Source organism: Phoenix dactylifera, unplaced genomic scaffold, assembly GCF_009389715.1.
Source record: "Phoenix dactylifera cultivar Barhee BC4 unplaced genomic scaffold, palm_55x_up_171113_PBpolish2nd_filt_p 000046F, whole genome shotgun sequence".
NCBI classification, from domain to species: Eukaryota; Viridiplantae; Streptophyta; class Magnoliopsida; order Arecales; family Arecaceae; genus Phoenix; species Phoenix dactylifera.
The window spans coordinates 164390-191249 of NW_024067669.1; the positions used below are offsets into that span (position 1 = coordinate 164390).

A 26860-nucleotide genomic window follows, 5' to 3' on the forward strand; every position below is an offset into this window, starting at 1 on the left:
CCTGGGATAACCACTTGCCTCTGGTGGAGTTTGCATATAACAACAGTTACCAAGCTAGTATTCAGATAGCTCCTTTCGAGGCATGATATGGCAGGAAGTGTAGATCCCCTATTTGTCGGAATGATGTTGGTAAAAGATGACTATTAGGCTTTGAATTAGTGCGGCAATGGTAGAAAAGTCCAACTAATGCAAGAAGGGTTGCGAACAACTTAAGATACAAAAAAGAGTTATGCATATTACAGAAGATAGGAGACCATGTTTTTTCAAAAGTATCTCCCACCAAAGATCTGATGCAGTTTGGTATCTGTAGCAAAGTCAGTCCAAGATATGTTGGGCCTTTCAAAATTTTTGATAAAGTAAGGAAAGCAGCATACAAATTGGGATTACCACCTACCCATTTTGGCGTGCAAAACATATTCCATGTATCAAATTTAAGGAAATATGTGTCTGATCCTAGTTATGTGGTGGAGTTCGAGCTACTACAGCTACATGAGGATTTAACATATGAAAAGTATTCGATTCAAATTGTGGATAGAAAAGAACAAATTCTGAGACATCGCACTATTCCTTATATTAAGTTTCAATAGAGTAATCACACTAAAAGAGAAGCTACTTAGAAGCTGGATGACGAGACGAAGCAAAGATACCCTCAGCATTTCACAAATTTAGGTGCGCAAAGAGGGCAGAATTTAATTACGGGAGGATGTAATACCCCGGCCTGGCCTAGCTATGGCTTAGTCGGCCCAACCGAGCCAAGGCCCGCATGTTAAGCGATGCCCATGTTTATCCGATATCGGAACAGGGGATAAATCCCCCGTTCTATGCAATATCATTTCCCCGATCCCCTCTCCCTTTCTGTCACTCTTCTCTTTTGCTCTTCTAAGCGTTGCTCTCTCTCACCCCCACGTACGCTTTTTCTCTTCCATGCTCTCTCTCATCTCCATGTTTGGCCTCTTCTTCTTCTTCTCTTCTTCTTCTTATTCTTCTTCTTTTCTGTCTCTCTCTTTGTGCTCATTGTTGCCGTCGCCTTCTCTTCTTCCTCCTTGACTCAGGTAAGCCCTAAACCTAACTTTTTTTTCTTCTAATTTTTCTGTTTTGAAGAGGGATGAAGCCCCTCCTTGCTTCTTGCTGCCTAATAGAGGATAAAATGGTCATCCCTTGCTTTACCGAAATGGCCAGCTGAGGGCCGGTGGAGGGAGGGGCTGATTCAGAAGGTGTTTAGGGAGCAGCTGGCTAAGATGATCTTGACAGGTTAGTATGGGCATCGTCAGGGCGGTCACAGGTACGGGCTAGAGATCTATAGGCTTTGTTTTGTGGGGAGTCGTCTCGGCAGATTGAGTGAGGATAGATTTGGAGGATGCAGATTCACCCACGTGTGGCGCTGTTCATTTGGAAGGTGGCCTGGGGCTGCCTACCTACCAGGAGCATGCTGGTTCGATGGGGTATGCGGATCCCTCAGTGCTGCGAGGTGTGCACGGCTTCTGAGGAGACCATTGGACACGTTTTTCTACAGTGCCCCCGGGCCAGGGAGATATGGAGGAGGTCCCCAGCTCCTCTCCCCCAGTCGGTGAAGTCGGTACAGGATCTGCTACATTTATTCAGAGTTTCCATGCGGAGTTCTAGCTCGGTTGGGGCAGGGGTCCTTAAAGCATACTTGGCCTACCACATTTGGTTGGACAAGAATGCGGGCTTGTTTGAGGGCCGGAGATCCTCCCTGAGGTCGGTGGTGGATAGAGCAGTGCTTCAGGCCGGGGAGGTCATTTGATGTGCCGCTATGTTCTCTCTTGGGATGGCCGGAGATATCTAGGGTACTCACTCCGCTGTTACAACGCCCAGATTTGTTCTTGTTTCTTGGGTACCCCCACCCTCTGGTCATCTCAAGGTGAACTTCGATGACAGCGTGGGGGTGGACGGGAGATCCGGAGGTGTCAGATTAGTGATCAGAGACCACTATGGTAGACTTGTTGAAGCAGAGGGTCGTCGCACGCCTGAACTCGCGGTGATCGGGGCAGAGCTTCGGACGGCCTGGAAGGGTATATCATATGCGAGACGGGTGCTCGACGCTGAGCGGGTATACATCGAGGGGGATTCCTCCGTAGTAGTCGACTGGATACGGGGTGTGGATAGGTATGGAGATGATCATCCACTTATTTGTGAGACTCGCAGGTTGGTTATGGAGTTAGAGGAGTATCAGACAGTACATGTTTTTCGGGAGGCGAACAGGGCAGCAGACTGAGTCGCCTCCTATGTTGCACGACATTCTGGGAAGCTTCTATGGACGTCTACAGTAGAGCTCCCGCCCCCATTATACTTTTTATTTTCTTCGGACTTAGCATGATGTACTTACATTAAAGCTATATAAATTGCCATTTTTACCTTAAAAAAAAAGAAAAAAGAAAAAAAAGAAGACCCTCTCTCCTCTCTTCTCTCTTTCTCAGCGATAGGCCGAGCCCTCTGCTCGCCTCATTCTTTTTTCCTCATAGATGGACCGCAGTCCCCCATTCCCTCTGTCGCTCTCTCTTTTGCCTCTCTCTCTCTCTCCCCCCTTTGCGTTGAGCCAAACCCAGCTCACACCCACCCAAATGATCGACCCTAATAGAACAGTAATATTCACTTTATTCACTTTCCTAATTTTCTAATCTGAGTCATGTTTACCTATGCTATTAGTCTTTTTTTTATCATCATTGATATGCATGCCATAGCCTTTTTCTGCAACCTATCCCACACTCAAAAGATTCTGACGAAGACTCGGGCTAAAATGTATATAAGAAATATAATTAAGAGAACTATTCTTTAATTTGATTGTAATCTTGTCTCTCCTTAAAACTGGTACCTTTGTATTATTTCCAAGCTTCGCTTCTATCTAAAATGACTCATATAGTTCAACAAACATCTCCTTTTTGTCACACATATGATTACTGCATCCTGTAGCCAAAACCACTTATTTTTCTCATTTTCCTCTATTATATGACTTGCCAGTAATAAAGTCTCCAAAGTATCACCATTGTTTTCAGGAACTACAGCATGAAAATCTCCATTCTCCAATCTTCCAAGGCGACATTCATTCTAATAGTGGCCATACTTTTTGCAAATATGGCATTGAATATGAGACTTACGCTCAACCGTACTTCTTACACTTGTAGCATTCCAAAAATAGAAAGTTCGAAATAATTGGGATTTTTTCGGAGATTGGATGCAGTTACTAATTCATGATCTGGCATGTACAGAATAAAAACTTCATTCTCGATTCTACGAGAATTTTTATGAAAACGTTTCATTTGCTTCTCTTCCATGGAAGTTACATTTTTCCAGAATGTATCCTAATTTTTGATTGGAAATGAGATTTATCACGCTTTTTATCAGAATTATTACCTCTTCCCTGTCCCTCACAAGATTTCTAATTTCTTCATCTTCTACCTTTAAACTCTATGACTTTTTTTTTTCATTCAAAATAAATCTAACATCACAACCACTAGTCTCTTTATAATAAAAAAAATTCATGGGCCATGTGATCCCATATAACATGACCAACACAAACAACCAAATAACCAAAAAAAAAAAAGAAGACGCACCACGTAACATCTGTTGTCGGTGCAAAACCATGGGAAGACAAATTAGGGCAGGGCAGGGCAGGGGATCGGTCATTTCAGACCTACGGCTACCAGAATGCCCACACGACATCATCTTATTATTCGAAATTCATGGAACAGTAAAAATCATTAATCGGATGATTTATTATGCCCCATCGTTGCCTACTGCTTGCATGAACTCCTGGTCTTGAAGCAGAGAGCTCAGCGCCTGGGGCGAGAGGCAGACCTCCAAGGCCATGCTCCCTGGATCGGGCCCTGGATAGATGGTGGCCTTGCCGTCCACCTTGTTCCCGACCCCGCTTCGAACCGCGGCCGGCCTCCCCCAGCCGAAGTCGTTGCCGTAGATGTCGAACCGGGGAGAGCTCCCCGTGACCAGGTCGCAGTGATTGAAATGGTCCATGCGGACCAAGGATGGTTCCTTCGCCCACGACTCCAGCCAGTCTCTGGTCGCGGCCTCGCCGCAGGATGCCACGGCTCGGTTCAGGAGCCAGGCCGCCCAGCCGGGGCCGTGCTCCGACAGCTCCCCTGCCGTCGACTTGGCTCGAGCGATCATGATGGCGTTGCCGAGGTAGGTGGCGGGGAGCGATGGGCCCAGCCGCGACCGGCAACCGACCAGCACAGAGTACGTGGTCTCCTGCGTGGGGTCGAGGCGGCGAGCACGAGCCACGGAGCGCCAGAGGTGGCCCAGCAAGGCCTGGAGGGAGGAGATCCGGTCGGTGCCCATCTCCGTGTTGGCCCTGGCCTTGAGCTTCGCGATCGACCGCGCCGAGAAATGGAGCGCGCACTCCCTCACGGGAGGGAAAGAGATCCTTTGGATGGAGTCCAGCCGGTCGGCGAAGGGGAGACGGATAGGAGGAGGGCACGAATCGAGGAACCAGCGGTCGATGGTGGGAGGATTGGGGATCGATACCTGGTGGCGGTCGCGGCTGAGGTGGGCCCAGGAGTTGAAGAAGTGCCAGAAGGAGCTGCCGTCGGCGACGGCATGGTTGAGGGAGCAGCCGATGAAGATGCCGCCGTCGGCCAGCTCGGTGACCTGGACGGCGAGGAGCGGCGTGGAGAGGCCGTCGCAGCCGAGCACGCCGTTGAGAGGGAAAAAGGACTGGACGACGGGATGGACGTAGAGCGGGGCGAGGACGTCGGACGCCGTCACAGTGGCCGCGGACGCATGGATGAACTCGGCTCCCTCATCGTTGCAGTCGAGGAAGATGGAGAGGGAGTTGGTCTCCTCGTGTTTCGCCGTGGCGAGGCGGCCAGCCAGCGGGAAGAAGTGGTCGAGGGCACGGGCGAAGGAGGACAGCAGGTCGGAGATGATGACGGGGGAGGAGTCCTCCTCCTCCTTCCCGCCGTCTTCTTCTCGTTGCTCATCTGATCGCGTTTTAGCAGCATCATCATCATCAGCAGCAGCAGCAGGAGGAGGAGGAGGAGGAGGTGGTGGTTTAAGGAAGAGGATGCCTTTCTGGATGTAGTCGACGGAGAGCATCTTGAGATCCCACGGGGTGAGATGGATCACCCCCCGGCTCTGGCTGGGTCGGACCATGCGTCTCGACAGGATTCGGACCTCCGTCGTCGCTGGAGCATCCATTCTTTCCACCCGATGGAATGGACACCGACCGCGACTGGGGCAAAGGGGGATGCATATGGATGTCTCCTCCTCCCCAGTCGCCGTCCGACTTTGGTGTTCCGACAAGGGGAATCTGGTTGAGTTCCGTGCTTTGAATATTCGACAAGGGGAAGATGTCAGAAATCACGTGAAACTCGAGTCATCCGATATCGCGAGTTCCGTAATTATCTGTCATGGTAAGTTCGAATCTCACCTCCCCCACCCCGCCGTTTTCTTAATTTTGTTAACGCTTCCCCAGATTTTGATGATGCCGATATTCCTGATCATCAATCATCTCAGGGCTCGTGCGGGAAAAGGAGGAGAAAAAGTGTGGTCACCAGAAAAATAATGAGATGTCTTTTGTTTGGTTGGAATTTTCAAAGGAAAAAGACGGAAAAGTTATATTTACATGAGAATATAATTCCACATTTCATTTCATGGGAAAGCCTTTCCCATGGCGGAAATCACTTCATTTTTATTTTTTTTCAAAAAGACCCTTCAGCATTAAAGAAGAATTAAAGAGGCATTAAAGACCTAATTTTTATTAAGGGCATAATAGAAATTATACATAACTTTCCCAGGAAAATGGATGACCAACCAAACATAAGCACTTTGGAAATTTGTCACTTTTCCATTGTCAACCAAACATACCAAAAGTACTTTCCTAGGCATCCTCTTCCTAGAAATTTGTTTACCAAGAATCATATTCCTAGGAGAAAAAATGCTTTCTGCGAACCAAACGAGCCCTTAGGGTTCGGGGCTTTCCTCCCGACTTAATATGCATTTTGGTCTGAGCGGATGCTGCTGGTATTACATTCATGAGATTGTAACATCTTTCCTTTTTTGTCACGGCAGTGCCCTCCGGTGGAATTGTCTAATCGGACAGTGGGTCCGTGCCTAGCCTTTTAGGTAAACTTCTATTTTCTCACACCCAATATATGTAAACCACCGTTGTGCCAAATAATAATAATAATAATAATAATAATAATAATTGGTACGGACATGAGTACTGGACTGATTATTTTACAAGATCACGATCGTCACAGGAGGACAGTCCAGCCACTTTCGTTGTGGTTGGATTGATTTATGTTATTTTTTATTTTATGTGGGTAGGATTAATTTGCATATTGTCATTTGAGGACCTTTTTCGAATTGTTTTCTTCGTAGGGACCTATTTGTTATTTTGTGGCCCTATATATATATGGGGCATGCATTTGTTTAGAATTAAAGAAATGATGCATGAAAATTAGCCTTCTTCCTCTTCCTCCCCCTCTCCTCTTCTCTTCTTCTTCCCCTCTTTTTCTCCTCTTTCCCTCTGCCTCTCCATCCCTTACCTCCGTCCTGCATCAGCTTTGGTATCAGAGCAGGCCCGACTTTGCCTCTGTTGCTGAAGTCAAAGGATCCTGTTTATGGACGGACCCCCACCGATTCCTTTTCAGCCTTTTCCTCATCTGTATTTTGCTGGAGTAGTTGCACCGCAGACGCCCGATCGTACGGAGGGTCACTGCACAACACGCATTCCGAAGAAGAAGGGGCGGTTCCCTTTCTTCTTTGTTCTCTTCCCTCTCCCTCATCTCATCTCCCGTGAAGACAAAAGGGGCAAAACCCTCCTGTCGGTCGCTTCCCACCCGTCACCACTCCACCGGTCCTCCTCACCATACGCCGTCGTCGCCTTCGTCCCCCACCACCACCGCCTCCGTCTCCTTTCCCTATCCCCTCCCTCTCGGTTCCCGCACAGAAAGGGAAAACTCCATTGCCGGCTACCCCATAGTGGCCCGGGAGGCAAATAAGCCGGCCTCCTCGTGTTTTCCCCTCCAGCCGCCACTACGCATGCACCAACCACCACCTTCACCTCGCAGCGCCGCCGAATTCGCCATTGGAAACCACCGCGTCATCCCAAAAGCTTCGGCCGCACCCTACTGCCACCATTCGCTGGCTGGAACCAGGAGAAGGACGCCGCTCCTCACGAGACGCCGCCCCAGCACTCTCCTCCGCCGGTGCAATGCCTTCTCGTAACCACCGCCGCGAAATCAGGCATGATCTGTCGGAGCGTCGAACGGCGAGAGGTGGAAGATGATCTACAGTGCGGGTAGGTCTAGACTCGTTAGCCTCACCCATTAGCCCGAACCAATTCAAAAAAAATTCAAATTCAAAATTCAAATTCAATATTGCGATCGGACTGTCTTAATGGGTTGGGTCTGTAACTCGATAACCCGAGTCCATTTGGGTTATCAAAAAAAAAAAAAAAGAAATTACCGCACGTGACGTAAGTCACGCACGTGCGGGAGTTTTCTTCTTTCCTTTCTTATTTCTCGACTTTCTTCCTTGGTTTTGTCGGACCACCGCTTTCCGCCACCTCACGCCACCTCTTCTCAACCGTCACCACTTTCGCCACCGTCACTGCGCCGCCGCCCAATTCTTCTTCGCACCACCGCGCCGCCGTTTCTCTCCTTCCCGCAGCTGCGCTACGCACCGCAAGACACTCGCCGGCCCTTCCGTACCCGCCACCACTTCCCACGCCCACCACCTCCGCCACCTACTCTGTCGTCCACTGCTATCTGTGCCCCCGCCCTTTTCCCACTGCCGCTGCCATCTTTGCTGCTTGCACCACTGCGCCGCACGCCGCCCCCGCTCTTCCGTGCCGCCGCTCGCCATTGCTAGTCATTGCCGCATTGTCCTCGCCGCCACGTTGCCATCGCCACCGATGGCTGCTGCACCACCACTGTCAACTCTGACAGCCACCACCACAGACCGCCCCAACCGCAGCCGCCATCAGTTGCTCCGACCACCTCCACGGAAGTTGTCGTAGTGACGACCCTGCGACGCAGTGACCATCTTCCCAGCACTATTTCAGCCTGAACATCTTCTGCGAGCAGAGGCCTCTCTCCAAATTGGGTCAGCTCTGTTTTTCCCTCCCCTGCAAGTTAAATTTGTTCATTTAAATTAGCATTAATTATCGCATTTTTGTGCTTGGTGATGAGTTCCACAAATTCAAAACACACGCAACCACACACATCCACAAGACAAACAGGAACCCTAGTAGTCACATTTCTTTAATATTAACTGTGGAGCTAGATCAAATCGGGGAGACCTACGTGGCTCCGTGACACCTTGCATAGTCCGCGAACTTGGTACTACTTGATTGCAGCTACTTGTTGGCCTGCGTCTTATATTAATTTTCAGTTTGCAATAACTATTTGCTAGGGAGTAGTTTTAGTTTACATTGAGCATATACTTTGCAATTTTGAATTCATTTCATGCATTAGGTCTACTTAGGAACCTTTATAGTTGGTAGGATCATACATTTTTCATTCATTTTATGCATCTACGTAGTGGTCGTGTCGCATCTCATCCTGAGTTCCAATTAGCATGGATTCCAAAATTGAAGCTCTATTAAAAGCTATCCAGACACTAACGCTCAAGTCCAAAACAACAATGCCCAAATTCATGACCTAACCACAATGTCCACCCAGGTTAATACCCGACTGATTCAATGAGGCTTCACTTCAAAGGGTTATTGAATAAAAAGCTAGTACTCCCATTTACCAGGTCTTGAAGGGATGACACCCTAGAACAATCCTAGAACAACAAGACTCTGTTCGGCAGACAACTTTGATAATAGGTCTGTTCCAGGTCACCATATGCCTACCCTCGCCCTAGAGGACCTGGTCCCTTTCCTAATATTGATAGAGGTTACCGACATACGTAGAACCTAGAGAACCTCGTGACCCTGATGAAGATGTAATGCGAGGCATTAGGGTTGAAGCCCCCACTTTGATGGTCGTCTTGATCCGAAGTCTTCTCCGATTGGTTACACGAAATGGATCACTTCTTTGAGTGGTACAATCTGTCGAGGAAAAAAAGTCCGATTCGCTAGAATGAAACTCCTTGGTCGAGCTAAGTTGTTTTGGCAAAACACTGAACAACTGTTAGCAGGAGACATCAACCTGCTATTACGATTGGGTAGAAATGAAAGAAAAATTAAAAGAAAAATACCTTCCATTAAGTTATCAAGCTGACCTCCTAGATCGATGGAACAATTTAAGACAAGGTAGCCGCACAGCTACTGATTACATCGCCAATTTGACGAATTTATGATGCGAAGTAATGTAGCTGAAGATGAACGTATGATCTTGAGCCGGTTTCGACGAGGCCTAAATGATGAGCTTAGGAAAGAACTTATCCTTCGTGAAGTGGCCACCTTAGACCAAGCCTATACATTTGTGCAAAACTATGACAATTCTAAATCTATGTTTGCTAGGCGCCCTGACACCAGGCGGGTTCCCACTAGTGCCCAACCATCTGGACCCAGCCCCAGTCGGTTCTGTCCCACCTAACCCTTTTCTTCTCCACCTATCCAAAACCGAGATATTAAAGGCAAAGGAATTTTAGGTGAACCTCCAAAAACAAGCTCAAGAATTCAGTTTTAAATGCCAAGGGTTTGGTCATGTTGCCTCCCAATGTGCAAATCGACCCTTGTTATTGATACACAGAACAGAGGATGACATAGATAATTTGGAGGAACAAATTTATGAGCCTAATTTAGATGATATTCAAGATGTCGAAGACGACCTGAGGAAGAATCACACACTTTAGGTTGTATCCGACCTACTCCCCAGATAATTGCCCACGAACCTGACCAATCCACTATGAATGTAGTAAGGTGTGCAATTACCCAGCCTAAGGAGACTGATGACTGGAGACGAACCTCAATTTTCCACACTTACATTAAATGCGGAGAAAAAGATTGTAAAGTTATCATTGATAGCGGGAGCTGCATTAATGCGATATCTTCCAGCATTGTCCCGCTTGGGTCTGACTCCTGTGTCCCAACCTCAACCTTATAAGGTCTCCTGGATCGACACGTCGTCCATTCACATTAAGGAACGGTGTCTTGTACCTATTCAAATCCTTCTTAAAGACACTGTCTGGTGTGACGTACTCCCAATGGACGTAGGTCATCTGATATTAGGTAGCCTTGGTTGTTCGATCGATGTCACCATCTACGGTCGAACTAACTCTTGCTCTTTTGTATTCCAGGGTAAAAAGATTAAGCTTAATCCTTTACGGCCCAAAACGCTAATAAGAGTACAACAAGAGTATCAAAGGGAAGGAACTGCATATCCTTACCCCACGGAATTTGAGAGGAACGTATTTAATGACTCTCCGGTGTTTGCCCTGCTAGTTAAAGAACTTCAGCCACATCTTCAAAGCACATTATCGGCTGAATCCCTCGCTATCCTGAGGAGTTCAAAGAAGTTTTTCCGAAGACCTTCCGGATCATTTCCCCCTTTGCGTGATATTCAGCACGCCATTGATCTAGTCCCGGGAGCTACCTTCCTAACTTGCCCCATTATCGGATGAACCCTTCTGCATGCAGAGCTCCTAAAGCAAATTAAGCGAGCTCTACAAAAGATTTATTCGGAAGAGTCTAAGTCCTTGTGCCGTACCTGCCCTTCTTACTCCAAAAAAGATGGGACTTGGAATGTGTGTAGACAGTCGGGCTATTAATAGAATCACGGTCAAATACCGTTTTCCTATTCCCCGGCTCGACGATATGTTGGATATGATGGCAGGTGCCACGATTTTCTCCAAGATTGACTTAAAAAGTGGCTACCATCAAATCCGGATTCGTCCAGGAGATGAATGGAAGACAGCCTTAAGACAAAAGATGGCCTCTATAAATGGCTGGTAATGCCTTTGGCCTCTCAAACGCTCCTAGTACATTTATGCGAGTGATGACTCAAGTACTACGACCTTTCATGGGCAAATTTTTAGTCGTGTACTTTGACGATATCCTTATTTATAGCCAACTAAGGAGCAACATTTAGGCCATTTAAGGCAAGTTTGTACGACTTTACGCAACGAGAGCCTCTATGCTAACCTTAAGAAGTGTTCATTTTTCACTACTCACGTAAACTTCTTAGGGTATATAGTCTCCTCTAAGGGTTTATCTGCTGACCCTGCGAAAATCACGCAATTGTTGAATGGCCTGAACCTAAGAATATTACTGACATCCGTAGTTTTCACGGCCTGGCCACATTTTACCGTCGTTTCATAAAGGGCTTCAGTACACTTATGTCACCTATCACAGATTGCCTTAAACGAGGTGATTTTCAGTGGACACGCGCAGCGCTAAAGCATTTAATGACATTAAGAAAAGAATGACGGAAGCGCCAGTTATGCGACTCCCTGATTTTAGCAAAGTTTTTGAGGTGGAATGTGATGCATCTGGCTTAGGAATAGGTGGTGTGCTTAGTCAAGAACGTCATCCTATAGCCTATTTTAGTGAAAAGCTGAATGAGGCTAGACAAGATATTCCACCTATGACAAAGAATTTTATGCCATAGTCCAGGCCCTACGGTATTGGCGACATTATCTCCTTCCTAATGAATTTGTTCTCTATTCTGACCATGAAGCACTTCGTTTTCTTAATTCCCAGAAAAAACTTAATCATCGACATGCCAAGTGGGTTCAGTTCCTCCAGGATTACACTTTTGTCCTCAAGCATATGTCAGGTGCAGCGAACAAAGCTGCTGATGCTAAGTCGTCGAGTAACTCTGTTGTCCGCCATGTCTGTTTCCATCACCGTTTTGACAGACTTAAGCTCGATTACTTGTCTTGCCCAGATTTTGGCCAACTCTATAATGCCCTTGCTGATGGACAAGGACCTTTGATTGATGGTGTTTATCTTCAAGACGGGTACTTGTTCAAAGCTTCCAAGCTCTGCTCCGCGCACTTCCGTGCGATTTCTTGATATGGGAAGCATGCCGGTGGTCTTGCTGGACATTTTGGCCGTGATAAGACCATAGAAGTTGAACGTCAATTTTTTTGGCCAAGTTTGAAACGGGATGTTGCTAAAATTGTGGGACAGTGTCGCACGTGTCAACTAGCTAAGCACAAAAAACAAAATACTGGCCTCTACACTCCGTTACCTGTCCCAGATCGCCCTTGGCTTGACCTTAGTATCGACTTCGTGCTCGGCCTTCCTCGCACTTTCGGAAACATGATTCCATTTTTGTGGTTGTGGATCGTTTTTCTAAAATGGCCCACTTCCTTCCTTGTTCCAAAACTTCTGATGCCTCTCGAGTAGCCAAGATTTTTTTGATGAGATTGTTAAGTTATACGGTTTACCAAAAACCATTGTATCCGATAGGGATGTCCTTCATGAGCTATTTTTGGAAAACCTTGTGGCATCTGGTTGGCACCAAACTTAAATTTTCTACTGCTTATCATCCTCAAACCGATGGCCAAACCGAAGTCGTCAACCGAAGTCTAGGTAACCTTTGCGAAGTCTAGTGGGGACACAATCGTAACTGGGATTCTATTCTGCCTGTCGCCCAATTTGCATATAATTCGTCGGTCAATAGATCTATCGGGATGAGTCCATTGAGTGGTCCATGGTTATAAAGCTCGCAAACCTGTAGATCTCCTACCTATGTCCCCCATATTCGCATTTCTGAGTCTGCACATGCATTTGCACAACACATTCATAATCTGCATCAGGAAATTAGCAAGCGCATTCATATGAGTAATGCTCAATATAAGCTACAGCTGATTCTCATAAGCGAGATAAACAATTTCAAACTGGGGATTATGTATGATACGTATTCGGCCTGAGCGGTTTCCATCTGGAACCGTCAAGAAACTGCAGGCTCGTAGTGCTGGGCCCTTTCGGTATTGCAACGAGTGGGTACTAATGCTTACGTTCTTGATCTTCCCTCTGATTTTGGTATTAGCTCCACTTTTAATATTGAGGATTTGGTTGCTTACAAGGGCCCCCTTTCATTCCTACTGATCCTTTCACTGAGCCATCCTTGAGCTTGATGATACTCCTATTCTTGATTCCATACCATCCCGACCATCTAGCTTTACCACCAGCACAAAAAGAACATATTGATGCCATTTTAGATGAGCAGACTGTTTCTACCAGTGATGGGGTGTTCAGCATTTCTGGTTCGCTGGCGAGGACGCCCAGTCTGATACTACATGGATTACACGTGCGGAGTTACAGCGCATTGACCCAGATCTTTGGAGTACTACCAGAGTCATTCGTCGGGTCGACTTCTTCTTACCCGGGGGAGTTGGTGCGGACACGAGTACTGGACTGATTATTTTGCGGGATCATGGTCGTCGCAGGAAGACGGTCCAGCCACTTTCGTTGTGGCTGGATTGATTTATTTTTTTTTTATTTTATGTAGATAGGATTAATTTGCATATTGTCTTTGAGGACCTTCTTCGAATTGTTTTTTCGTAGGGACTTATTATTTTGTGGCCCTATATATATATGGGCATGCATTTGATTTTTAATGAATTGATGCATGAAAATTAGCCTTCTTCTCTTCCTCCTCCTCTCCTCTTCTCTTCTTCTTCCCCTCTTTTTCTCCTCTTTTCCTCTGCCTCTCCATCCCTTACCTCCATCCTGCATCAATAATAATAATAACTAATATTTTTATTTTAAAATGATCCTCTGCTTTTTCTATGTTGTTCTTCCAATTTTTATGTTACGGATTCATTTTCACTGTGATTTGGTGATCAATCAACTTTTTCCCACCTCTTCTACTTTATAGATAATTTATGAATTTGGAGATAAAAATTTTATAGATTTTTTTACTCCTAAGTTATATACAACAGAAAGTTGACTATTTAAATCTTTTATTTATTATAATTTGTTACACTATTATATTACATTTCCATAACAGTTGGAAAAAAGAAGAAAATTCATATACATCGTGCCGGTTACATGCTAGTTTATTATTAAAAAAAAAACATCGAGGAAGAAAAAAATGCTATCCACTTAACAAATACAAATAAGAGACATATATACAAGCTAGGATTTCAAGCAAAATAAAATCAATTATTTCCACTAAAAACTGGACCAAACAACCTAGTTCTGCTAACTTTTTTGTTCCACCAAATCCAGTAATGATTTATTAATGGAACATCTGGATGTCCAACATGAAACAAACATGAGTTATGGATTTTGCAGAGACACTTCAACACACGATTCATGACTGTGATGTTACAATAACTATCACATGCATCAATCCTCCCTCCATGCAGACCAATGATCATGGTTAAGCAAGTAAATACTAAGCAGATTCTTTTCTGTTTAAATAATACCTGCAACCAGACAGTCCCAGATCTGAGTTTTATCAATTGTTTCATAAAAATGAAGAGTTAGCAGCCCCTGTAGACCACTTTTCTATACAGAATGCCTGTACATCACAAGAAAAATTTAGAAAAGTGAAAAGCAAAAAGAATTCTGAGATCATATCATCTTTAAGAGAAGTCAAGGCTCGCCAGAGAGAACAAGATTGCCTCTTGATATCAGCCAGCATAGCGAAGGACACTCTTGGTCCACCCGAATCCACTAGTCAATTTAGCAGCAAGTCATAAGGTAAAGCATTTTCATACATACATAACAAAAACCAAGTTAAAAAGTACAGGTAGGCATTGAAGAACACACATACTGTGATAGCGCTCTATGGTTGCAAATGTGATTCATATGCTTGTTGTAATGTGACAAATGTGTTATTCCTTCGACGGTGAAAATAATTACCAGTGCTACAAGTTCCTATACAAGACATCTTTAACCCATGGAACCCAAATCACATAAAATATACCCTGAAATATCACGTGAGTTGGCTGTCATATATCAACCAAACACCAAAATGTACAACCAAAAATTAAAACCCAAAACTATAATAGAAATTATTTTTCAGGGAAACCTTAGAAACTTTTCCCTCCAGAAAAAAAAAGTTCCTAGAAACTACTTTCACAATGAATTATTTGTGGGCATTCTCTTGTGTGTGAATTAGCATCCCAAGAAGGATCTCCAGATAATTGTGGAGGTGCTTTCAAAGTTAAATACATGAGTTGGCCAGATGTGAATGGAACAGAATCTGAAGTCCCATTTGTAGGTTTCCATGCATAATTTTCAGCATAACCAAAGACAAACCAGACAAAATCCCCATGAACTTCCATCAAGAAAATCCAACCTGAATGAGCAAGGAATCATCTGCAGGCTACATGAAGGAGATTCTACGTAGTTAATGGCCGGCTAATTTCTCCATCATAATCTAACCGCACGTCTATATATATATGTAGGCATATGTGCTTAAGAAATGACAGGTGATTCAATTACCTCTTTGAGACAGAAGATGGGAGATGAGGTTGAGAATGTTAGCACAGGGGACGAAGAAAAGCCCAGCTGGGGAATCTCTCTGCCTGTTGAGAGCGTTCAAGAGATTGTAAGGAGGGATCCTACATCCATTCCTGAAAAATATGTGAGGAACAAGGAATGCACAGAAACAGATAGAATTCTATCTCATCTCTCCTCTGCAATACCTGTCATCGATCTCTCATTGCTTTCAAGTGGCAACAAGGATGAGCTGAACCAGCTTGATGCGGCTTGCAGAGACTGGGGGTTCTTTCAGGTATGCTTCAAAGAGTTTAGATAAATATTGGCTGGGGGTTCTTCTTAAATTTGCACAAGTTTTGGGTTAGATTGGTTGGGTCTGCCGACCATCAATATCCATCCCCACATGTTCAGAAAACCTCAATATATAGACCAAATCGATCAAATGGATCAGTCCTGGTCAGGTTTTAACCAAGCTTCAGCCTATTAAAACTAATCTTGAAACCCTCTATTGGGAGCCAAAAGTTGTATTGAACAAATAAATCAAGTCTGTGAAAACAAACATGAAAAACTAATAGATGCATGATCATAGAATGCTACATAGAAGCAATACAAACTTCGACAATTCTCTCCCAAAATACATACAATTCCCATAGAAAGTGAAACAAGAATTAATTACTAAAGGTGAACTTTGATATCTACATATTTGAGATAAACAGAAAATGAACCTCCTCCTCTTTAATTTCAAGAATTCTTTAAATGAACTATGCTTTAAGTTTTCAAATGATGTACAGTAGCATACTAACATTTTGAACTAACTTTTTTTAAAATTAAAATGCCCCTTTTAGGTTCTCTCTATCTAGATCTGCCATTAATGTGCTGTCATATAATGCAGACTTCCAAATCAGACTTGAAAATGACCAAAAATCATCACGAGGACAATTCATTAACTAAGTAATAATTTAAGAATCCTGACGTTTTCCTTTTTTGAACTTCATTCACTTCATGACTCCATCTATCACATTTCCATTTTTCCAAAGCAACGCATGTGAAAAGAATCCTAGTTTTAGATAGAATTGCTTCAACCATAATAGCACTTGCTGTACAAGGATAAGGATCTATCTTTTGTTAGCTACACAGCCCAAACAACTAATTTGATAGAACTGCAAAGAAACATAAAGTTCCTAAGCATAATAAATATTTCTTCAGCGATTCAACCCCCAAACTAGAGACTATCATTGACAAATCTGAACCTGCATAAAACCGTATAAGGCACCAAACACATCCCTAGTATATTTCATCTTATAGGCATTCACAATTTAGGACCTGCAAAGTGATAAAACTTGGTCACCACCACTGACACTGTATTGATCAACAGTTTTATCCATCGCGTGATGTGCAAGGGTCAAAAGTGGCTCAAACAAATAGGCTTCATGGTAACTGTTTTACATCTTTACCCATAACCTTAGAGTATCCGATAGTCAACAAGAACCCCTAAGGAAGCTACGTTTTCAATGAGCCTAGTCTTATGATTCGTGCCATCAGTCTTATAACACATACTGAGTTATCAGTAGACGCTCATACAATCAATGAATATGTGTATTGTACATGAAATCATCTAGCTCTTAATAATCTTTTAAACTAGCTGTCCAACTCATGAGCTATATCAGAACAAAGTCTTCATTGACAAGAAAAAAATTTAAGCTCCCATGTTTCAAGCCAAATCTATGGACTTGTATTTAGATGAACAATGGACATAATAAAGCAACAGATGCATGAATTTGATGCAAACAACATGACAACATGAGAAGAAGAATGATAAAGAGTAATTCAGATGAACGATGTTCCATAAGCATGAATCCAATTTCTGTGACTAATGCCGACCAAAACATGTAGCACCTCAAGCAGAAAAGTTGATCCTCACAATATCCTGCACCTCCAAGTTTCAGTTATTCAGTATAAGAAGTAACCTTTAATATCTGTAGTGCAACTCTTTTAAAAAACTGTTCTGATAGACAATATGCCATGATATTTTGAATGATGGTGTGCAATAGTACTGTTTAGTTTTTTAGCCATTCTGCACACATCCTGACCCAATTAGCTGACGGCACTGCAGGTAATTAACCATGGATAGCAGCAGAAGTACTGCAAAATGTGAAATGTGCTGCAGGCAAGTTTTTTGAGCTTCCATTGGAAGAGAAGAAGAAATATTCAATGGCATCTAATGACATTCAAGGGTATGGGCAAGCCTATGTGGTCTCTGAAAAACAGAAACTGGACTGGGCAGATGTGTTAGTTATGGTGGTCTACCCAGCCAGATTCAGGAAATTAGAATATTGGCCTATGACACCACCTGATTTCATGTATGTTATCTCAACTTTTTTCCCTCACAATATTTTATTTTGGAAGGCATATTTTGAAGCTTCCAGATAATTACTTGGCAAGTCAGCAAAAATGTTAGAATATTGGGTATTAGTACATGAACCAACAAGATAAATACTATTAAAAATTTTATCTAAACATGATAGGAGATAAAAGCAAGTTTCTTGCAATCACGGAAGACAAATATCAGTTCTAATAACTCTAACCAACTTCTGAAATTTTGCAATGCTGATTGTACAGATTGTCTGGTAGTTTATCTTCTATAATTCATCAACAAAATTTAATATAATGTGAGAACCTACTCACATCGAATGTTTTGTGATACTCATTCTTATTATTAATTCACTTTGTAACACCAACAGAAATGCTGTGGAAGTATATTCCATGGAAGCACAAGGATTGGACAGGAATCTTTGCTAGTCTATCTTTGCTGATGGGAATGGAAAAGGATGACCTGCTAAACTGCACAATGAGGTGATGCAAGCTTTGCGTATCAACTATTACCCAACCTGCTGTAGGCCAGATCAAGTATTAGGAGTGAGCCCACATTCAGATACTAGCACCTTGACTGTACTTCTGCAAGATGATAGTGTTACAGGCCTCCAAATACGGCATTCCAGTGGTTGGGTCCTGTCGAACCATTACCAGATGCTCTTGTAGTAAATGTTGGAGATGTTATTGAGGTAAATGTCCTTAAAACTTCAGAGCAGGTACTTGTGTTAAATCTTGGAGAAGTTATTTCCCCAATAACTTCATCAATCAGTCAAATTCTGGTAAAGGAAGCGAAAATTGCAAACTAGCAGATACAGACTGATGATAAGCCACTATAGTGTAGAGGATACCAAAGCTTGCTTCAAACTCATCATGGGTTTAGTCCAGATTAAGCAACTTAACCTACTGGATTTGAAACTTGGAATGTTGATTTCAAAATGATTAAGATAACCAAAAGGATATAACATCTTGCACTTTTCTCACTTACGCATTAGGTGGTCATAACATGGTCAATAAAAATAGCAAGTTAAAATTTTTCAATTCAAACTCAGACACTCCAAAGTCCTGCTACATTTTCTACTATATGTATTTTAAGATGTCTTGATCATGGCTAACTGCATGGATGCTCACTTTATATCCCAAAATTATCTTCTTTTAGGAATTATGAAAAATGTACATGATTAATGGAATGGATTGTCACACTAAGCACATCATGCAGGAACGGAGACAGGATTATTCTATCAGGAGACCATAAAACAGTAGTAACTGAAATGATAACAACACTTTTGATAATATATAAATTATTAATTTTCTGTTTTTTAATAAACTGAGGGGAAGGATGTGAAACTGTTAATATTTTGTGACAAGAATGAATTGCATTGAGAGCCTCTATTTTGCTCCTATGCAGGAGAATCCAAATAATGATATTTTATATTAAATTGAATGGTTTGTAAAGAAAGAGAAAAGAAAAGGGTAATCTTTAAAATTTCTAGTAAGGGGCTAGATTAAGAGAGAAATTATTCTTAGTGCATGCATTATAAGAAAGAGACAGTGGTACCTCCATATTTGCTGTAGCCATGGCAGAAATAAGATTGAGAGAAAAGGAGTGTAGGTCGAAGAGAGCGAAAGGAGAAAGAAGTGATATAGTTTTAGAAATATAGGAAATCGAGTAACTGGGCCTACAATGTACAAGGAGAGTGTCAATTATTTCCTAATCTTTTATAGAATGCAATTTGGTTTTACGACCTCCTTGGTTATGTTCCAATCGAGTGTCAGCCATGTTTTTATGGCTGGCTACACTATTGGGATGAACAAACTCTGATTCATTTTAATTAGGTAGGGTGAACATCCATCTCTCTATCCCTTTTCTGTGTTAAGGACTAGTTGTCATTCTTCTTCCTTGAAAAAAACCCAACTTCTTCAAGTCGCAGACCACATCCTTCGAAATTAGTGAGAACGGGAACAAGAAGTTGCGATGCCAGTAGAAAAGATTTCATATTTCCTATCTTGATAAGGGTTTTTTCCATTTTAATATATATTATATATATATATATATTATTTATTTATTTTATTTTTTTTTTTTGGGGGGGGGGGTGCAGGGCGGGGAGGTTACAGGGATTAGTTTTATAAGGAGGCATGCATTAAGGAAGAAAGGTTTATGAACAAAATCAAAAATACTGAAAGAAGCAATGCCTAACAAGGGGTTTTGAATCTTGGGATGGATCAAGGATCCAAGGACCCCCCGGTCCCTGGCTCCATCCCTGACATCATGTATCTTGCACTAATAGGATCATAGCTACAAGGTTACAATCTTTCAATTAGGATCATATCACATCTCTCTCTCTCTATGTGTGTGTGCAAGCATGCACACGTGTGTGCATGCATATACACACTTGAATAACCATACAAAACACACTCTGTATATACATATATAATGCATTATTCTATGAACTGCATAACAAGTCGTATGCTAATTACTCACAACATGCCATATTAGAAAATCCTAATGGTATAGTAATAATAGCATCTTGGGCTAGAACCATATCGAGGAATCAGTAGGTTGCAATCCTACCATTGGTAGAATCAAATTGTCATAGATACCAAAAATAAATGTTCTTAAATTTAATATTATGGACTAAGAGGTCATAAAAGTAAATTCCAGTGGCATGATACAATGCTTTGGCTTCCTTATGGTTGATTCAAAATAGTTGAATATTGAATTATAAGTGCTCTAAAATGTCAAGATCAAAATAAATTATTTGGTTTCTTAATTTATGAGGCTGATAATATATATTCGCATTGTATCTTTACTAGTGCCTTCTAATTTGTATTCACTAAATGCATAAGTAAGAAACTTCTAAAACATAAGATCTTTGTTTTTATTTTAGAAATTGCAGATCATGATTAGTAGCGTGGTTCATCAATTATCAAGCCCATCTCTAGATAAATGCGTGTATGTGTGTGTGCATGCGCAAGAAAGCATATGCACATGCATGTGGTTGTATTTAACAGCTTCAGCGTTAACATGTTCACACTTTTCTTTTTGCATAAAAAAACATGAAACTTTCAAGTAATTTTTTTCTTTAAATAAAATTTTTGAAGGATCCCTCAAATTTGTTTAGCTAAGGCATATTTGTCTTCTGGTCTCAGTAAATAGTATAGAATCAAGTGTTACTAAAGTCAGCTACAAACTGTACATTTGAACCGAAGGTATTTTGTCTCGGTATCGGGCTCCATATCGGTGCCACACTATCACTGTGTCAGTACAGTACAGTACGGAGCCGGTTCGGCATATCAAGTGTCGGTACGCCCTATACCGTGTACCGCTATCAAACCGGTAAGGTACACCCTGTACCATCCAGTTCAGTACGATACGATGAACTTTGTTTGAACTTTCTATTATATTGAGTTGAAATAATACAATATTTTTTATAGTTGTGTTTGTATATTCTCAAAATTTTATTTGGATGATGGGGGCATTGATATGTCCATCTTTGTCTGTATCGCTTGTTTGTTACTGGCCGGTGCGCCAAGATAGTTCATAGGGAGTCCTTGCCATTATAAACACTATCAATTTTTTTAAAATACATCCTTGGTTTTTTTGGTATTACTATTGTCGTGACAAACAACACAAATTAATTTGGCACATGGTTCTTCCATAGCCATATTTTTGGTCTATCGCCCCTCCCTCTCCCTTGGCGCTCCCTTAGCAACCTCTCCGCCCGATGTCAGGCTCTTCCTTATCTCTGACCACGTTGCTGGCCCCATCCCTCTTTCTCTTCCTCGTCTCCGCCACAATTGTCAGTCCTCATTGTTTAAAAGAGAGTGAATCAAACATATTTTTTGTTGTCAAAAATCTAAAAAAAAAAGAAAATTAAATTTCCGTTTCCCATTTTTTTGAAAAAAAGAGAAAAGAGACAATGATGCCAAATGCAGTCTGAGCTAACAATTGCTGACTTATTTCCTAGCATTGCCCAACTTTAATTAGCTGTTAGTTTACTGGATTACTTGTTTTACAACATATGTGAGATGCTTTTAAAACATTTAGTTGGATTGACATTTTTTAGACATTCAATGTTATTTCTATGTACAATTACCTTTAATACTATTTCAAGCGAATCATATTTGAATCTATTTTGTAGTTCAACATTTTCCTTATGACTATATATATTGATCTAAGTCAAACCTCTATTTTTTTATATCTGACTTGGACTAGCATTTGGAAGCAATTAATAAAATAAAACTCCGAGATATTGTTTGTATCTACATAATCTATTCCTTGCTATTCTATGTGTTTATGTTACACATGTGCAACATGAATATACAATTGAACATTTGAGAGAGAAAGCCATAAAAGTGTATTTCACATAACCTTTCTGTTGCACTCCTCTTAAGTTTATATTACAAACGTCGAGTGTCGTTGAACTTTTGTATATGAACTTGTAACATGTACTCTATATTAACAGCCTTTTTTTTAGCTCAAAAATATTGTGTAAAGAGAGAGGCAAGATATACATACCAATTATTATATTGGTGCAACATGAATACTGAATTATAGGAGCTCTAAATGTCAAGATCAAATAAACTATTTGGATTCTTAATATATGTGGCTGATAATACATTTTCATGCACTATCTATGCCTTCTAAATTTGTGTTCGCTGGATACATAAGCAAGAAACTTCTAAACCTTTGCTTTTATTTTAGAAATTGCAGATCATGATAAGCAGCATGGTTCATCAATTATCAAGCCCATCTTTGAATAAATGTGTATGTATATGTGTGTGAGCACATGCATGTTTGTGCATACGTCTGTGTGCATGCGCAAGAAAGCACATGCACATCCATGTGAGTGTGTTTGACAGATATAGTACTAACATGTTCACAAGTTTCTTTTTGCATTGAAATACAAAGAACTTTAAAATGATACTATTGAGGTGTTATTGGAGTAGGATGCACTAAAGGAATACCACAATCAAATAGTAATAGTTGTCATCTTGTCAATTTCATTGGTTAGGTGTTGAGCAATGGAAGGTACAAAAGCATTGAGCATAGAGCGATGACTAATGAGAACAAGGCAAGGATTTCGACTGCTTCATTCATCTGCCCAAATGATGATGTAGAAATTGAACCATTAAAATCAAAAGTAATAGCAAACAGAATGTCAGGTTACAAAAAGATCAGATATGGAGACTTCCTTAGGCATTCTCTAAGTAGAAAGATGGATGGAAAATCACACACCGAACATATCAAACTTGAAAATGAGTAAAGGCTGTTTGCAGATCAACTCACTTAACATTTTAGTGGTGCTATTTGTTTAGAAGTCTAAAATCAGTCCAGCAGCAGCTTCTAAACATGCAATCTCAACTCCAAGAATGATGTATTCTTCACTTATTATGATGTGTAATGCCATGCCTTTATGCCTGAAGTTTATGTTCATGTCTATGTATGATTTGGAAAGCCAACCATGCACATATGCAGCAAGGTCATGTTTACATTCACATCGGTGTAACTATTTTGCTGGATGTTCACCCATGGTTTCTTTGTCGCTATGGGCCGTCATGTTATCAACTAATCAAGCAATGAGGTCGTGTGTGGATATATAGCTTTAAGAGGACGGCTGATTGTAAAAACATTATCCCTCAAAATATGCAACAGGAAGAAGGCAAAAAGAAAGAAAGAAAGAAAGAAAGAAAAGATGATGAAGCTTCAATTAGTTGCACTCAAGATTAAAAATGTAACCTTGCTAAAGAGTCAAAGGATCTCCCTTTTGATGATTCACTTTTGATGATTCAGAATTAAGTCCTTCCTCGACTAGCACTCTTCCCGGTCAACATAGACCTTAACATCGCAGTCCCCAATATTACTTTCCTATGAAGACCCTTGCATAGTTTCATTACATAAAATACCTTATGGAAGAATTTATTTCTGAATTGTCAACAAGGTACTCGGAAAATTGTTAAGGTGATCAATTAGGCGCTCGCAAATATTTTGATCGAATGAGAAGCCACATCATTGAACTTAAACCACTAATTTCCTGCAAATGCATGCAGCCCCTAAAGTCTCGATCCTCTAAAGTCTTGATATCTTAGCTATAACATCCCAAGCATGACTGCTGGTTTGCAGCAAATGATGCTGTTTGTTTCCCTTGAAGCACCATGCCTATAGTCATTGGCATCACCCCGTCAAAAAACTCTTGAAGATACCTTAACCTGGGACGTCATATGCTAATAAAACTGGTAAGGTTGGTGTCTTTCTCTCTAGACCAAGCCCTTGAATAATTGGTCATTCTCTTTGAACCCCATAAAAAACACCCGCAAATTGTTTTCAAATCCAGAAAAGAGAAAAAATTTATAGGAAGAAAACAGTGAAGTCCCTTGAACTTCCATTCGTATGTGTTGCACTATATATGGTAAGATTTCCAAAGAAAAGTGAAATAAACCCTTTCCACTAAAGACAGGATAAAATGACTAAATCTGTTGTTTTTTCATATATTTTTTTCCATGAAAAAACAAGTAAACATTAATTGATTTGCACAGACTTCCATTTGCATAGTTTTTCAGAGTAAGAGGGAGAACAGCATTATGAACCGTACATACAAGAGCATTGCACCACTCTTTATCTGAGCAAATAATCTCTTCATTTCCCGGATTGTTAAGAGATAAACACGAATCCTTCAAATAGAGAAGCTGATAAGCAATCAAAGCATACACCATGCAGTCGAAAGAATTTAGGAGTGTCAAAGAACACACACCAATTTCCCACGGTGCATCCCATCTTGCGCTGCCGCACCGCCAACAGTCACGGGCACACCAAATGGCGGCTGGCATCGCGAATCGCCCTTGCCCTCATCGCCAACGCGCTCCGCACCACGAAGGCCTTCCTCTCAGCCGTAATGTCCTCGAATCCAGCGTCCTCCCCACCAACACCTTGCTCCGGCCTCGCCGGGCACTCCCTGGCCACATCCACGAGGGCGGAGTAGTCCTCCCTCATCAGCAGCACGTTGTGGAGTATCGCGCAGGTGCCGATGCATGCGGCGGCCGCCTTGGCATCCTCCTCCTCCCCCAGGCGGCTGAGCACGCCCCAATTCCTGAGGCTGGCGACCGCCCTGAGGGCCGGGCGGCACATGGACCCGTGCACGGCGTTGAAATCCTCCTCGCAGGAGCCGCGGACGGGGTCGGCGAAGGGGACCATCAGCCAGGGGAGCAGAGGGTACTCCCCATCCCCGACCAGGTACTGATCGGGGCCCAGAAGGCGCCCCCTCTCCGCATCCTTGTACAGCGACGAGCACCGGAGAATGCTGGAATCGCTACGGTCCCCCCGGAAGCCGGCGGCGATGCTGAGGATTCTGGAGGAGGCGTCGGCGACGATCTGGGCGGCGATGGAGCCGTCGAAGCGGGCGCAGGCGAGGGCGCCGCAGCAGTCGGGGAGGCCGAGGGAGCGGAAGGCGGCGGCGACGGGGCGGAGGTCGGGCGGGGCGGGGAAGGCAAGCCAGAAGCGGAAGTTGGTGCAGAGGACGCGGCAGAGGTGGCGGGCGCAGAAGCGGGCGGCGGGCTCGGGGACGGCGAAGCGGGCGGCGAGTTCCCGGTAGGGGGCGCCGGAGGCGATGCGGGCGAGGGCGAGGGCGAGGCGGGCAGGGCCCGGGAGGCGGAGCGGCGAGCCGGCGGGGTCGCGGCAGTCGAGGAGCGGGTCCAGGAGGCCGGAGAGCCATTCGAAGGTGGCGGCGGACATCCGGAAGGAGAGCCGGAAGTGGTCCGGGCTGGCCACGATGGAGCTGCTCCTGCTGCTGCTGCTGCACGACGCAGCTTCTTCTTCTTCTTCTTCGCCTCCTCGCTTGTCCTCTCCTTCGATATCCGCTTGCTCCCGCTCACGCTTTCGCTTCTTGTCCCCCCGGAGGAAGAAAGAGGAGGAGGCGGCGAGGTGGGGGAAGAGGAAGGCGAGGAGAGGAGGAGGAGGAGGAGGAGGAGGAGAGGAGGAGAAAGGAAGGAGGAGATTGGGAAGAAGAGGAGAAGAAGAAGAAGGAGGAGGAGGAGGGATGGAGGAGGAGAAGGGAAGCGAGAGGAGGAGGAGGAGGAGGAGGGCTTGGGTGACGAGGGAGGAGACGAGAGCCGCTACCAACCGGGGCTCCATTCCCTCTCTCTTCCTGGTTCTTGGATTGGACTCCTAACTTTGTAGGGCTCGGGAAGGGGAGCATGCGTGCGTCGCGTGACCCCGACCCCGACTATGGACACTGTGATTTCTCAACCCCGCGGTCGTCTTCAAACATGGAAGGAGAATTAGTGATTATGAAATATCAATATATTCCACATAAACTGGTTTAATTCAAAAGATTCGAAGAAAGAAACACCCCAATATTTTGTCGTGCCATCGCAGTTTTTGACATGTTTTTTGATGTATGCGTCCAAATATGGTATTCTATAAAACTACAGCATATTGTAATTTTATTTTCAGCGTTTGCTGGCACAACAACTGCCTCAACTATTTCCTTACAAATATGCACAGAATGGATGCTCCCCTTCAATTGGCAAAGATATCAATATATGCACTAGTGGGGAAGTAATCATCTTGAAATTCCAAAATATTATCGACAATTGAAACTCATAAATAAGATAGCATCCCTCTCCAAGTATACTAATATCCCACGACTATCGAAACATTCCTAATGTAAGATCGCGGTTCGTGATGTTGTTGTAGCTTGAATTTGCAGAGTGTTTCTTCCTCTGTTTTTTCCGTTTAGTAAAATCGGCAATCTAATGGAGGTATCTATTAATGATATGACGTCTTCCTTTTTCTAAGATACACAGCATATCATCTTGAAAAGCAAGGAGTTCTTAACATGGTCCATGGTTATCTTGGGGAAAATTCAAAAATGATTATAATGAGTTTCAGTATAGATACTTGTCTGTCAATCTTGTGCCTTCTTTTCAAAATTAATAAAAAGTGGACATATATCTCACAAAAGTAGTAATCTGGTTAGTTTTTCTTTCCTGCAAGAATCTCAGTATTTTCTACTAGCAAATAGGTTTTTGTTGTTCTTATTAGCGTAGAGGTATAGGTTTTTGTTGTTCCTTCATATTACTACTAAATTCAAGCTCCTAATCTACTCTCCTTAGACATCAATTTTAACATTTGGAAAGAATCCGCAGTCCGTAGCCTCG

General features: G+C 42.9%; 2 protein-coding genes and 1 pseudogene across 11 annotated transcripts; 1 reads left to right on the top strand and 2 right to left on the bottom strand.

The window, feature by feature from the left end:
* Positions 1–3452: 3452 nt before the first annotated feature.
* LOC103698661 (uncharacterized acetyltransferase At3g50280-like) lies at positions 3453–5575 on the bottom strand. Its single transcript, XM_008780701.4, has one exon. The coding sequence runs from the start codon at positions 5170–5172 to the stop codon at positions 3736–3738; it is 1437 nt and encodes a 478-aa protein (XP_008778923.1). The 5' UTR covers positions 5173–5575; the 3' UTR covers positions 3453–3735.
* An 8341-nt stretch (positions 5576–13916) lies between these two features.
* On the bottom strand, positions 13917–25961 carry LOC103710136 (protein ALP1-like). 10 transcript variants are annotated; one of them, XR_005506971.1, is made up of 4 exons: positions 24457–25961; positions 15541–15787; positions 15338–15420; positions 13917–14817 (listed from the first exon to the last, which is right to left on the bottom strand). XR_005506971.1 is itself a non-coding variant. In XM_039115937.1 (2 exons), exon 1 carries the CDS (start codon positions 25830–25832, stop codon positions 24504–24506), a length of 1329 nt encoding a protein of 442 aa, XP_038971865.1. In that variant the 5' UTR covers positions 25833–25961; the 3' UTR covers positions 13917–15787; positions 24457–24503. The 10 variants fall into 10 exon arrangements, 1 of the variants encoding a protein (XP_038971865.1); XR_005506970.1 differs by having other exon boundaries at positions 13917–15218; XR_005506972.1 differs by having other exon boundaries at positions 13917–14408; positions 15338–15468.
* Positions 15285–19728, top strand: LOC103698662 (annotated as a pseudogene).
* Positions 25962–26860: the final 899 nt, after the last annotated feature.